Source organism: Myzus persicae, unplaced genomic scaffold (genome assembly GCF_001856785.1).
Source record: "Myzus persicae strain clone G006 unplaced genomic scaffold, MPER_G0061.0, whole genome shotgun sequence".
Taxonomy (NCBI): domain Eukaryota; kingdom Metazoa; phylum Arthropoda; class Insecta; order Hemiptera; family Aphididae; genus Myzus; species Myzus persicae.
In genome coordinates this window covers 193,668-209,394 of record NW_019102757.1, presented here as the reverse complement: position 1 = coordinate 209,394, position 15,727 = coordinate 193,668, and the positions used below count along the sequence as shown (strand labels likewise).

General features: G+C 30.3%; 1 protein-coding gene across 1 annotated transcript in view; it reads right to left on the bottom strand.

Moving 5' to 3' along the window:
- LOC111033081 (death-associated protein kinase related-like) overlaps positions 1 to 11,068 on the bottom strand; it is a 53,314-nt gene extending 42,246 nt beyond the window's left edge. Inside the window, exon 1 of the mRNA XM_022313671.1 lies at positions 10,272 to 11,068. Within this exon, the coding sequence (XP_022169363.1) occupies positions 10,272 to 10,435 (164 nt within the window). The 5' untranslated portion in view covers positions 10,436 to 11,068. The remainder of the gene's footprint in view (positions 1 to 10,271) is intronic.
- Positions 11,069 to 15,727: the final 4,659 nt, after the last annotated feature.

Here is a 15,727-nt window from a genome sequence, read left to right as displayed (position 1 = left end):
CAGAAGGATTTGTCAACACGCGTGTATAACGCGGTATGTAAATTTTATGTTCTATTATTATTACCACTATTCAACTATTACTATACTATCAACTTGAATAACACAATTTATTTATATGTGGTACACGCGGGTCTTAATACGTATAACTACTAACTACTGCTTAATCCAATTTTACTAGAGTATTACAAATTACGTCATTAATACACACAGCGCAATGGCGTCAAGTACTTTTTGTATATAATAAATTAATATTTTATAAAATGTCCGTACAATATTTAAGGTTATATAAAGAGTTGTAGCTTCTAATGAATAACATTTAAGTAGGGATCTTCATAGTTATAAGACTTATAACTATACATTTACCCACTTTCATCGGCTTAATTCCTATAGTTAAATAATAATAAAAACAAATAAAACGTTGGATAATTAAAATTGACTAATTTAAGTTTTGTATAATGAAACTCAGAAATTAATTACATATTACAAATTTACAGATGATAATCGAGTACATTATATTATCTACTTTGATTTTAATGGAATTATTATTATTATGAGTGTTGTTATTTTTAAATAAAATGTGTGAGTAAATGTTGATGTAGATACATATTATTTTATAATAGGTAATATTTAAATACCTACCCCTACCTACTTAAAGAGTGATATTAATTAATAATTATATTGTTTAATTTTATCATAATCCCAAACAAAATCGACATAGGCATTATATTATTTGGTTTACTTTAATGTAAGCTAAATATTAAATACGTAAATAATATCTTTTTGTTCTATTATTCTACACTTAATAGTTTATAGGTACCTATAATATAATCACATGTGTGCATTCAAGAATTGAAAATCAGCATACTAAATATCTATTGGCAATAGGTTAACTATTTGTCATTCAAAATTATTACAGAACTTGAACGGACATCAGTGGCGTGGCGTAGGCGGAGAGCTATAAGTTCGTAGGATAAGAAACGGTTTTCTCCAGTGACCTCTTCTCTTTATACGTTACCCGTCTAAGAGGTGTGGGATAATGACCGTCACGGTCGAAAATACACTGGATTCCTTGGCACGATTCACGAATTTTTCTACCGTCCATCAACGATAGCGGGGCGAAGGCACATGGGATTTTAACTGTTTTTAAACACAGCTTAACATGTGTAAGTAAAAAATAATATAATTTGTACCTAATATACTTCACATGATTAACTAATTCACATTATCTGGTATTTACATATCTTATATAGTATGATATACCATATTACCTACACATGTAAACACTAAACCCTAGTACCTACTATAGGTATCTAGTATATATCTAGTCAGTTAGTTTTAAATTTAAATTATTATGTTTACTTTATGTTTCAGCGTTGTACCTAATATTGTGTTACACACATATTTTCAATTCGGTTGTTTTCCATAAAAATTGTTTGATCGAATAACTTTACGAAATGATATCATAGAATATAAGTACATACCTATTAGTCTTTGTTTTACAAACCATGTATAGTTTATTTTCAATTCGTTATGTAATATATAAAAAAGAAACACCATGATGTAAGTCGTCATATATTTACACAAAATTATATAGTTTCAGAGTTTTACAATAACTCAATAATTATTATCATAACTTGTAATCAAATTACAACATTTTCAATTTATACGATTGGACGATATTATAATGAATAATATAATGATATTACATTATAAGGGGTATCTACCTTCTTATTATAATATTATTTTCAAAATGCGAATTTCCTGTTTCATATCTAAAGGATACAAATATGAAAATATATATTATGATTACAGAGTACCTTCTCGTACGTATATTATGCATGTAAGTTCGAAAGCCTCGAGGAAGTTTGATTTTCAGTTACTACATTCATCACACACGCCTCACTAAATACATCTTTTAAAATTAAAGAAAAAATATTAATTTACTTTCCTCTAAATAAAAGATAAAATTTAAATATTTTCAACACTTATGTGAATTAAACAACATGCATTGTGTACCTTTCAATAGTAATTTAATAGAATTCATTGATTTGTAAATACTTAAAACTGACTCCCCCGAAAACAATGCACGCTGGTAACGTCTTGTTTTTTTGAATTGTTACAATTTTATTCGACCCTTAATCTTTGATTTTTAAAAATACAAGCTATTCCGAAATCAACGAATATGTTTCAAAAAATATATTCTTGGGCGTTCATATTTGGTATCACCGTTTCCAAATTAAAGGACTCTAGAAAATGGCGATTTGACAGGCCAGCGAACGGTATTCTTTTCCACGCGGACGCACAAACAATTATCCGAAAAATTATCGGATAATGATGATTGATCGGTGGGTATAAACAGTGATATAAACACAAGTAAACACATATATATAAGGCAAGGCCGTTGCATTGAGAAAAGGATAAAAATCGCCTAGGTACTAACCAAAAACCTGTTCTAAAAATAAGAGACGAAAAATAATTGAATTTAACTGTATTCCTACAGTATACTATACTATAATATATAGGTTATACATATCGGTATACACGGCGAGGATCAATAGATAAACGATTTGAGACAATACAGCAACAGATAATAATAAAACTATAGTTCTCTGGGCTATTTTAACAGTTAGAAAAATGCGTGGGCCGAATAAAGCGTAATAAATGATGAACATTTGGTAATGGACGGATGTATACCTACACTACAGGTTTCAACATAATTTTGTTATGAGACCACATCAAACGCTAGGTATAATTTTTAAATGCATACCTATGATAAGAAAATCTTCCCATCTATAGGTACATAAATTATATTTCAATATGATATTTTAAATAATTACCATCTCAAAAGCTCAGGGTAACTCTGGAGTCTGTGGTGTTCATAAAAATTCAAATTAGATTAGAACAAAAAATATTAAATAACATTTCGCACAGTAAAATTGTGATGGAAAAATAAACGTTATATTAAGAAGAACATTAAATTATTGAGCTGATCACTATACACCCATATACTTTATAACACTGACCTATTCGAACGTATTCAAATGTGTATAATTTTAAAGCACCTTCATTATAAACCATTCTAATTGATTTGTTTAATTAGTACATACATAGGTCGAGATACTACTTACCAACTTTACACGGAAGGTGTAGAAACTAAATTGATATAAGAATAATCTCAGAACAATCCAAAGAACAACCATACAAACTTAATTACAGCAAAAGTAATAGTGATTTTAGTTGAGCTTAAAAATATACAATGCACAAACAAATATTATGTTCATCATTAATACATTTACCTATACGTTACGTTATTGAGTAAAGATAAAAAATTTAAAATTAAAAACAACGTAATTTTCATATTTTGCATATTGGTATACTAATTATTTAATAAGAATGAAATTGAGCATCCACTCAAAAAATAATAGTATAAAAATCAGAATAACAACTTATGAGTTAATATGAAGCGATATGAAGCAACAGCCTTTGAACATTGTAAACCTTTGTGTTTTCTAAATCTGGTTAGATTAGGTCTAAAAATGCGTATACATTATTTTGAAAATAGAATTCGCTATATAAGCATTCATTTCGTTTTTTACAAATTCAATATTAAACTTAATATACCAAATCTAACACTTAAACAATTAATATCTGTGGTTTGTAAGTAATATATAATATTATGTACTTAATTGTTTTAGTCAGAGTTATATAGTTAATACCCTTGTTATTTATATATGATTAATTGATAACATAAACGACCTTATTCTACCACAATGTTACATTACTCAAATATACAGATTATATCAGGTTTCCTTTAGCCGCATCTTATTGTCTAATTGGATACAGACCCAAAATGGATTAATCATCTGTCAACCATATCGATTTAACGGGGACGCGACTGATTTAAAAAAAACCAGTGTACATAGTGATAAAAAAAATGTGCAAAACTGGGACACTAAAAATTACGTAGGTAAGTGTAATATATTCGTTATCCAGACTTTAAGAATATAGCAATAGCGATTACACAAACGATGTAATACTAATAACGGCCGATTAATAAATTAAAATAATATTATTAAATATTAAATATAACGCATGTACCTATGTACAATAATATTGAATTCAATCATTTCTGAGAACTTAAGGAAATAAAATGCACCTATATGCATTGATTATACTATCTGATTAATAATATATACCTATTATAAATAAGAGTGAATTTTACGTATTCGATAATATTATATGCTTAAAATAATCACAATATACACATTGAGAATTTTAATACTTTTTGACTAAAAAATGTATTTATGCAAACATTTTCGTTCAATTATACTAGGCCATACAAGAAAAAACTCAGGAATTCGATGATAAGCGATTTTATATAAAAATAAGCTATTGTTTTAAACACATTATTATTCCTTTTCTTTTCATTTTGTGACGATTCGCATAATAAATAATAATATGTTAATATCTATACATGCCGTATACTTGTATGGGGGATGAGAGTCATCGCGGTTAAAAAAAGTTCCAAGCGAACATCTGCTGAACTACAGATTACCGGAAATGCCATGAGGGAGAAACAAGGTCATGAAGGAATTGCCTACATCTTCACTGGATTTTCAAGCACAGACACTAACAAACATACTCCAGGCACACATTCAAAATTTAATATTTAAATTATTATTATAGTTCAAGATATTAAACCTATTTATAATATGTAAAATATCAGTTTATCAAAGAAAATTGTATGTAGGTAATAATTACTTATCAGCATAAGAAAACGAGTTTAGAACAAAATAAAAATGCACGCTGCTGCATAGGTTGCTGTTTATGTCCTGGCAAACTGTGCTGGCCGCCGGCCTCAAACGTTTACCGGAAGTCGTGGTTTTTGAAAGCGGGTTTCTGTATTATTCAAGTACACCGCGGGCCTATACATAATTTTACAATAACGTTTCGTTAAGTATAACTGTACCTACGGTTTAATTTGAACGAAAAATACCAAGGAAATGATACTGGCAACACAAATCCAAAAGCATTATAATAGTGGTACTGCAGTATCCGGCAGAAAGAAAATATACTTCCATAGAGTACAAGTATAATCAATAATTGGCGAAACTACTAGTTGACCTCTGAACATAGTTGGTCGCAATAATAATTCGAATTTTATGAAGTCAAATTTATAAAATTTTAACCCCTGTAGGGTTAAGCTAAGAAAAATTTAAAAGCGTTTAAATTCGATAATATAACAACGAGCTGATAGCAGATTTATTATTAGTTATCAAAGATAATATTAACTATCTCGTTTGTTAGAACTTTTGATCGAACTACTGTCGAAGCTAAGAATATTGTCTTCTAGTACTGTTATTTTTCTAATATGTACCTAAAATACCGATATAATTTTTACATTTAGTTGACGCAAGTATCTAGATACCTATAAAATATCATAACTTTTATTTTATCTCCAGATCTCTCCAATCTATTTTCAATCTTTATTTTTCTTCCAAGATAATGTTTAAGTTTATATTAGCATACACCGAAACAGTTGAATGGACCATTAAAAAAACCAACAACATATTTAGTATTTACGATTATTTATGTTTGAAAAATTGTCCCTTTTCATACTTCATTCTTTAACATAAATTAAGCTTCTAAGAGATTAAAGAACATTACGGGTATTATAATATGTACCAACCTAGATATTCATAAATGTATGATGAAAAATATAAATTGTTTCTTAAATGACTCAATCTTAACTGAAACTGCGACTATGGGTGCACCACGAAATATAATTTGAAAATATTTTGAGTTCGAATTGAATTGATAAGACCAATAAAAGGGAGACACTGCAGCCACATATTTCGTTAACATAAAGAAATTGATAAAAAATAAAACAAATGCAGATGAAAAAGAGTTTAGAAAGTCACGCTGATATCAGTATTGTCAATTGCAGCGGAGGCAATGTGACGTTTTTATTTAATCAAAGACAAGATCAAATTTGGGAATCTTCCAAAAACGCGATAGATCACATTATGTCGTTGACAAAGATCGCGAATTATGCAACGCTGAGACTAAACAATAAATATAATAATGTACGAGTATATAATATTATTATAGCAACACTATAGGCACATTTTATTCAACACTATCGGGCTATAAGGCAACTAATTAAATGTTTAACGTAATACAACAATAATATTACACAACGTTTGTTTGGGAACCCATGACGATCATCGCTATAATACAACTGAAGAGCTTTCAAGCAGACACAATAATAATAGTGACACGTATATTAATATATTTCAAGCGAATATAGTACATAGGTAATATTAGATCATAGATCTATTCACAAGGCTTGTCATCGTTGAATTCACGGTTCGTAGTTACAAGCAAATCCTTAATACAGAATGTATAAATGGCGCCGTGAGGGTGATCTCGAAAATCATGTCGATTTCGGATGGAAAAATAATAAGTTAGCAAAAACTGATGTACAAACCTGGGTATAGGTATTTATAGGTATACACTGAGATTACCTATCTATATCTACCTATCTACTTACCTATAATAATTTGCGAATGCCTAAGGACGGATTCACGGAGCTGTGATAGGAGGAGGGTTCGACGACGGTGAAACGAAGTCGTTATATAGCATCCAGTTTTTTCTTCCCTTTTTTTGTCTCCACGATGCATATAATAATAATATATACGCGCGGCGCGTGTGCTTTCACCGAACAGACCGCATTCCTCGTGTTGCTAAGTCGATTTGCGCGTAGGAAACACGCACACGCACACACAAACAAATGTACACGTACACACACATAATTATACGCACACACAGTACAAATATACAAGCAGACACGCACAAATATATTATACTCACGACGACGGATGGCATTCCGTCGTACATATCTCTCCCACCGACCGCGACACGAAGAATTGGCAGAAAATAATATGCAATGCTACTATGACTGCTGTGGCTGCGTCTGTCGGGGGATCGAAAGGCATCGGTGGCGGAGGGCGCCCGCGTCGGGGTGTCCTCCTCCAACTCGAGTGTGCACAGCGGCGACCTTGCCAAGGACGGACGCAATGCAACGCGAGATACACGCCGCACGAAACAAATCGATAACATTTTTGTTTGAAAAAAAAATTATTAAAAAAAAATACTCATCTGCTTGTGGTATCCTAAAGAATATAATGTCAATATGGTGGCTCATACCGAGTGCAAACGAGTGTTCTGGAATCACGAATTATGGGTGTTGGCATATATTATGTACAATTGCTTTTGGTTTTCGTAAATAATTATATGTGCATATAGGGGTTTGGGGTCTTCAGGTTTGTATAAGTGGAGGCACTGCCTCCGAGGCAGAAGAAGACGATAATCATTAATAATGTATTAATATCATTCCTGTAGAAGGAATACGTATCTAACGTATGTATCTATAGGTATAAGGATATGAAGTAAAATAAAACGACTAAGATCATCTCTGCAAACAATAACCTAATAACCTATTACCTAACCTTTACTTATTTTTATTCCAGTGTGGATAACGAAAATTGCCTACTAATAAGCTGATTTTACAGAAGTTTACTAATTCGAACTAGAATGCAAAGAAAACTATTTAAAAAACAAAACCGATAACTACAATACACGAGATAATACATAAAATTACAACGTGATCCTTGAATAATAGTGCACTTACAATCAGTATCAGTCAATAGTTGGTTTTAATGCTATAAGCTAATTATATTTAAATATATCGATTTGGAATGATTGGTCATAAAATATAAAACATTTTATACACTCGCAAACAAATTAAAAAGTTTTTCAAGTGGTATTTAGGAATTTATCGAAATGACATATAGATACTATACATATTAACTATTATTATACATAGAGGTCAAAACATTAAGAAATAAAATTGAATAATTAAATAAAATATATACATTACCTACCTATTCATATATATGATAGCGTATGATAGTATATACGTGACTTTTATACACACCAATGTGTCATTTTTTTTAGAATATGAAATTTAATGGAACACTCGTGTATGTTACATTATCTTTAAGACTTAAGTAATATAGTTAACACGAACTAATTAATTTTTTTATGTAAAGTAGGTACATATATACTTTAGAAGTATAGAATATGTTACGCATAGTAAATAATTGAAAAATCGTGATGAAAATTCAAGTAAATACATCGAATGTAAATTTTATTCAATTATAATTTAAATAGTATCCATTCAAAAAGTTCAAATTCGTGATAATGTAATATAACCAGAACAATGACTATATTAAGACAAATTACAACTTAAATTCATGACGTTATAGGTACGCCTATACAAATATGTTTATTATGTTAACGAAAAACAAAAATAATCACTTAATAAAATACTAATTGTTTTACTGTTTTTTAAACTACAAGACATAATATGAAGGTACAAACTTTGATTATGCGTAGTACACTTATTATGATATTGATAGGTACCTAATACGATTAATATTTCTGATATTATTGTAAGTGCTATAAATTATGCATTTATGCTAGAATTTATGCCAACCCAGTAAATTAAAAAATAATATGGCTATAGGCAAGAGCGTAGCTAAAAATTTCTTCAAGGGGGAGGGATTGCCCCTGGACTAAAGCAATTTCGGTTTTATTAATTTGAAGTTTGAACTCTTATCAAATTGCTTAATGAAAAATACACAATTTATCATTAGAAAAAAATGAAATACAGCATTTATAGAGTTATATGCAATGCAGTAAATGCTGCTCTGTCTATAGACGTACACACATGCAGACCGCTCACAAGCTACAATGAGGAATCGCGATTCCGATCAGATTTTTAATTCTTATAATCCCAAATCCTACATTATGTATCATACTAATAACATTTACAAACTCTTTCACGGTCGCGCGCCGGCCGCCCACCCTTTTATTCATTTTTTTTTTTGTAATGGCGGTTATATAGAAATTCCGAAGAAGATTTACGAGTACCAATTATTATAGGGGCCGCTCGATATACACACACACAGCATACGCATACAATGAAATAAAATAAATAAATGCCGACGGAACAGAAAGAACAAACAAGTTTAACAGAATTTCAATTCAAAAATGCATTAATTGTAATTTTAAATAAATGCATTTATATATAGACATATCTGCTACTTATATGAAATTTGAATTCTGTAGATTTTAATTAACCTCCCTAAAAACGCGTAGGTGGTGCACGCATACAGCGATAAAAATATGCAACGTTTCGTCGTCAGAATAACCGTTTTTTCTCCCCACCTACATAAATAACACTTAAGGTTTCGTAGTAATACCTACACTTTATTATATTATCCCAAACGCGATAAAGACACGCCGCCGCCGCACTGTACCTGCCGGACCAGTGTGTGAGTAAAGCGGCATGAGTCATAAGCATAACGTACAACAGCAGTTGTAGCGTTGCAGTAGGTATACGGTACAGCAGAATGAATGGGCTAAACCTCATCAATTTTATTACAAACGTGTACAGAAACACTGAAACGCACAAGGTGTAGTATATGCGTTTGTTTCGAATCCACTCACGCGATATTAGAATAGTAAAAAAAATAATAAAAATTCGCATTAATCTTACAAAAGAAACGTTACGTTCAAGGCTATAATATTATGCATATTGTATCATTGAAAAAGTACCCCATACTATGACACACAGATAAAATATTATAATATGAAAATACCGGTCTGGTATAAGTTGGAATATCTAGTCATATCATAAATTATTCCGGGTCGCCAAAAACAATTGTTACCTATAATTATTGTTATGTTTTGATTTTAATACGTGTAGTGACGCGCACGTGTGCAAAAATAAACGGTTTCTCACCCAGTCAACGGATAGGTACCTACTAGAAAGCCTATATAATAATATAGTAATATTATAGACGTAGACTTTCTAGTTGGTGCTATCTATAATACTATACAATACACGATACACAGATAAAACGGCCTAACAGTTGTCGTTCTAGAAATTCGATAGGCTAAACCGGTTTAAATTTATCCCACATTATTCAGCACCGGGATAATGAACCATGTAAATAATATTACAGTCCAAGCATATTACATCCCAGTGCGTCTTTTCACGCCGTTGTAGCCTAGCTAATTTCTAGATTAGAATGTTGTTTCTTCCAATACAGGCTTTTCGCGGCATTTTAAATATTTCAAACAAAAAAAAAACTTTTTTGGTAAATAATAATAACAGTATCAAATTATAATTCACGTCCTACCTGGCAAACGGTTCAGATTCTACGTCGTAATCCTTGTCGATGGGATCCTTGCTGATGAGCCTGTCTATCTGTTCAGCTGTCAGGTCCAAGTATCCTGGTTGTTTGGCCCTTATCAGCTGCGGCTGGGGCGGCGGCGACGGGTTAACGGACACCACCTCCTTCATGCCGGCGCACGGTTGTGGGAAACGCGCACAATGCGTGTGCGGGTGACACCACCCGTGAGGTAAATAAAAAGAAAAAAATTTTTAAAAAAAATATCTCGCACACAAAATATCACGAACCCAGCGGCTTTTCGATCAAAAATATACAAATAAATGTACGAAAACACTCGGCGCAAATCGAAGCGGATTATCAAACGTTACTGTAAATTTTATTTTCTGTTCTTAATTTTAATAAAAAACAAAAATTTCGAGAATCGCATAATATACACTTATGGACACAACAGCAACGATAACGATAATTACAACGAACAGATATAGATTGCTGTCGACTGAAGATCGTATAATAGTAATCTACACGGATGCGAAAAACGGACGGTATTGACGAATTTAACAAATAAGCTGCACGATGTAATCAAAAATCTTCCGCGCTATCAAAATCGAAGAATAATATATAATCATTTATCAACACAAAAAAATTAATGATAATATTACGAATATCCGCGTCGCACTCGGTGAGGACTGCACACGCACACACACAACACTCACAACCGGTACCGCCGACTACGCATCCGCAAATGGCCGCCGCGACTGGTCTGTGGCCCCGTAGAGCGGTGGCAAACGCGGTCCTCGCGCCGGTCCTTTCGAGAACGTCCGCCGCGAACCACGCGGTGTCAGTTGTAGTGGTGGTGTGGCTGGTGGTGGTGTGGCTGGCGGTGATGTCAGCGGTGGTGGGGGAACCGCCGCACAGCTGCTGGCGCCCGCAACGGTTTTTTCCTCGTTTCCCCCGCCGCTGAAGAACCGACCACGCGCGCGGACCGTACAATATTATTATCGTAGCGCCATAATTATTGTACTCACACGGTCATAAAAAAAAAAAATGTTTTCTCCAACGTCCTACGCTCACTTGACACTCATTCAAACCCTCGATCACCCCCCGGCCACCCGCCACAACTACAAATTGATATTTTTTCCCTTTTGAATAGTATTCCCGATGCATATCAGATTAAAATACACATAGACCAATTTCAACACCGAGATTGGTAAAAAGAACCGACTATAACTCATTATGTATAGAACCACAATGTTCATTTATGGACTCAAAAATATATTACAGATCGATAAAGTACCTAATAGGTGCTTAATTATACAAACCGGAAATGCGAATAGGAATAATAATTTTGTTTGCTTTTTTATATTAACAATAGTGCATTTCGATTTTTATAGTGCTTACAGTACATTGCAAAATAAATTATTAATGGAATTTTAAATTGTATACAACCATATAGTAGTTATTTGTGTTATTATTAGGTATAGGTTCAATATAATAACCCAACTAAGAATTATCATACACTTTTTAATTAAACTAAAAAACAAAACATTTGTAAAATGCCATCGTCTTATATTACATTTGTAAATTGCCCCATTATCTTTCTAACCTATGTAGGATTCTTAAAAAATAAAAATAACAATACAATTTGGACCTACCTACTATCTATTGTAATAATGATTTAATAGGCTGAGTCCAATTTATTAATTCCTTTTACAACATTTTTTTAAAGATTATGCATATAAAGTAACAAAAATATAAAATTATCTATCTATGTATAGTGTATACGTACATACTGGTGTATTACAGACGATTAATTATATAATTTTATATCAACTGCCAGTTAGAAAAAAATAATACTTCACATGATAATACTTATAACTGCAGTGACAATAACATTGCACTATTAAGTATTTACAATACATAACTATTAATTATATTATCATACACTCTTTGTAGATAAATATTAAATATACGGTTTGCTTAAGTAATCATGTATTATATTATATTTATACATTGGTATACCTACATACCTTTCATATTAAAGTCGTAAGAGTACATCAAGACATTGAAAACAAAAACTGTAATTGTTGATTAATTAAATTTAGCGATGACTCGTGATGGCTACCCTCAATACATAAATATTATAAAAATAACATTGTTTTATAATTTTTTATGATAATCACAATTTATAAAAGTATACCAAATTACAAATTTAATTTGTGTTTTCGATAACTCTATAACATGAAATGATATATTATATTAATATTATACAGGTCTTCGTCGAGTAGGTACACACTCAAGTATTTCGTTCAGTTTAGTTGCTTTCTTACTTTTATTTCTACGCTTTATCGACAAGGTTCTATTACAATTCCCTTCAATAATTTCTTGAGCGATAGAACACAACATTTCCCCTACTCTTCTAAGCCATAAACGGTGTTACAGGTTTTTGCGGTTTCGTTTTATTACCAAAAAATCATGATAGAAACAAGACTCACAAGTCATCTCCATGTAATAATAGTTAATACCTACATAATATTGTAAATCAACTACAAAATAATTAATCAATAGTACAATTTTTGATATTTTTCGAAAATGTATGTAGTGTTTTGATTGTAATTTTGAAACTGGTTTTCAACTCGTCACTTTCTCCACATGAATTTATTGAAGAACATATCATATACATGTCATTTGATTTATTATGTTTTAAATTAATAATTCAATTTCAAATATAAATAAGTATTTATCAATGTAGTACCCATACAAACAATAGTTTTATCACCGGTAGTTAAAGTGATTCAACTGGTGTAATATTATTATATATTTATTTCATTGACAAATTTGTTATTAAAAATATTATGAGACACTGCTAAGAAATAAGAACAACTTAAAATATTGTTTATTTATTTATTAAAAATACAGCTGTAAATATAACAAACTTGTATGATGTATAATTGTTATTTTTTGAACTAGATAATAATCAGATGTAAGAATACTATTAGAATATATTATAGAAATGTACTTATATATAACCTGAATCTCGTGGTACCTCGTAAATATTTTAATTGCTAATTGTCGTAAACATATTAAGAGTAAAAATAAATAATACTCATAGGTTGGTATCAAATATGATTGTCACATGTTTGAAACTTTAAAATGACGCGAAATAATAAACTCTTCCAATATTTTAGTACCTATAGGTACTAATAACCCAATACATAATATCTTTTATTTAATATAATATTTATGTATCTACCTGGCTACCTATACCTATAATACAATGTTGTTAAAAAAATAAACGCAAAGCCTTAGGAATGGTTAAGTTACACGATAATATATTTATAGAAGGACAAGAAACAAACACTATTAATATTAAACATTTTTCACTTTACTCCTTATTACTTTTGTTATTATTATCATTATAAATCATAATATAAGATTTCCATAAATGATATATTTTATTGACCGTATCATAGTTTTAAACGAGTAAAATATACTTGTAATGGATAATATTTTATCTATAGTACATTGTAGGGTTTATCATTATTGTATATACTCAACAGATTGACATTCGATAAAATGTGATGACTAAATATTAACTTCTGTGAAATATAGCACACATGTGTAATCACAAAAAAAAAATGTACAAAAAAAATAACTAAAATAATTTTCGGTTCCCACAAAATATTATATTAAATAATATTATGCATAATGCATCTGTATATTATATACAGACGCACTAGACAGTTGTAGACCATAGAAATGTACGCTGTAATCAAGAAAACTAATGTAATAATTATTTTATACTTTATTACATTCAACTAAAATCTACAATACTTATAAAAAATATAAGGATTAAACAAGTATTTTGAATACTATATATTGTATTTAAGAAGACGGTATGTACATAAAATAATTTATCAGAAAGAATTTTAGTGTTTTAGTTGTTTAACTGGTATAGATACTGCAGCAGCATTTCAAAAGATTACACTAAGTCAACTAGCAACTTGATTTTTGAAGTTAAACGGTCACCGCAATATCATCAATTTAGTATTACTCGTATTTTAGTATGAGTAATACTTGACACAATATAGTTTTTAAATATTATCATTAGACGAATCAAATGATCTATAATTATAACTCACAATTATTGACATTAAGGTGGATACACTTTTTTTAATGTCATTCCTTATTTTGTTGTGATTCTGATAAACAATTCTACCTATTCTACCTACTCAGTTAGTATTTAGTATTTACATAACTACTAAGCTAATCTCAACGACTCAACTGTTAAATGTAATGTGGTTTTAAAATTCTTAGGTATAGTAGGTAGTACTAGGTACCAATATGAATATATACATAGATAATTAAACATTCACGATGATATTAAAATTTTTGATGTTCTTAAAGTTTTAATTCTAATTACAAAATGATGATGGAACAAGTATATATAATCTATCGAGTTATTTGCTAACGAAATGAACTTAATCCGAATGATGACCACGTATTATTTACCGTATTTTTTTTTATTTAAGAGCAGACGTCTGGTTTCTCAATATTATATTTTTTAAACTGGTTCGTTTCTTACCATCATCGTTCCTTCAGGCATTGCGTGAATTTTCTCGATCGGAATATTACACTATTGGCACATTAAGGATTTTAACCACATTAGCAAAACTCAAGAAAACCACAAAACATATTTATAAATATATTGCATATTAAGTTTCAAGTGTATTAAACGAATTTGCAATTGGACATTTCTCTTTCAGTAATAATATTATACCAACTATAGGGTCTAGTTTGGACAATTTAAATTATTGTATTGCTATTAAGATAGTATAATACCTATCTAATATACTATGTATTAAATATATCGTATAATAAATTCAAATTTTCTATTTTGTGAGTAGGTATCTGGTATTTCAATATTATTTAGCAGTTGCATATCGTATATATAATAATGTAACAGTTTACATATATCATGCAGATTGATGTATAGTTCTTATAATAATAATACATTATAATACATTATGTATTTGTCTTTGTACCCGATATCTACGTATACCTATTCAAGTTTTAAATTTTAATAATTATATTAACAATTGATTAGGCGTGAAAAAACCAATCTTCTACCACAAACAGTATTATTATATCATGTGATTCATATATTTAAACACGTAAAAATAATATTCAGGCTGTGTAGATGACTCAAAGGAGCCAACAAGTTGGGTTTATGGGTCTAGTTTTCCCCAGATTTTATTAACTAACTTGAATACGTAACTTAACACTTAACAGGATGCATAAAATAGTATATCATAATAAATATTTCTGGAATGAAAAAGTGTTAACACTGATTGTCTGATGTGTATAAGAATAGTCCTGAATATAAATACATCCATCTCGCATAGGTGCACCAATATATAATAATATAATAAATACTTACAAATTTAGCCATTGATTTTCAATAT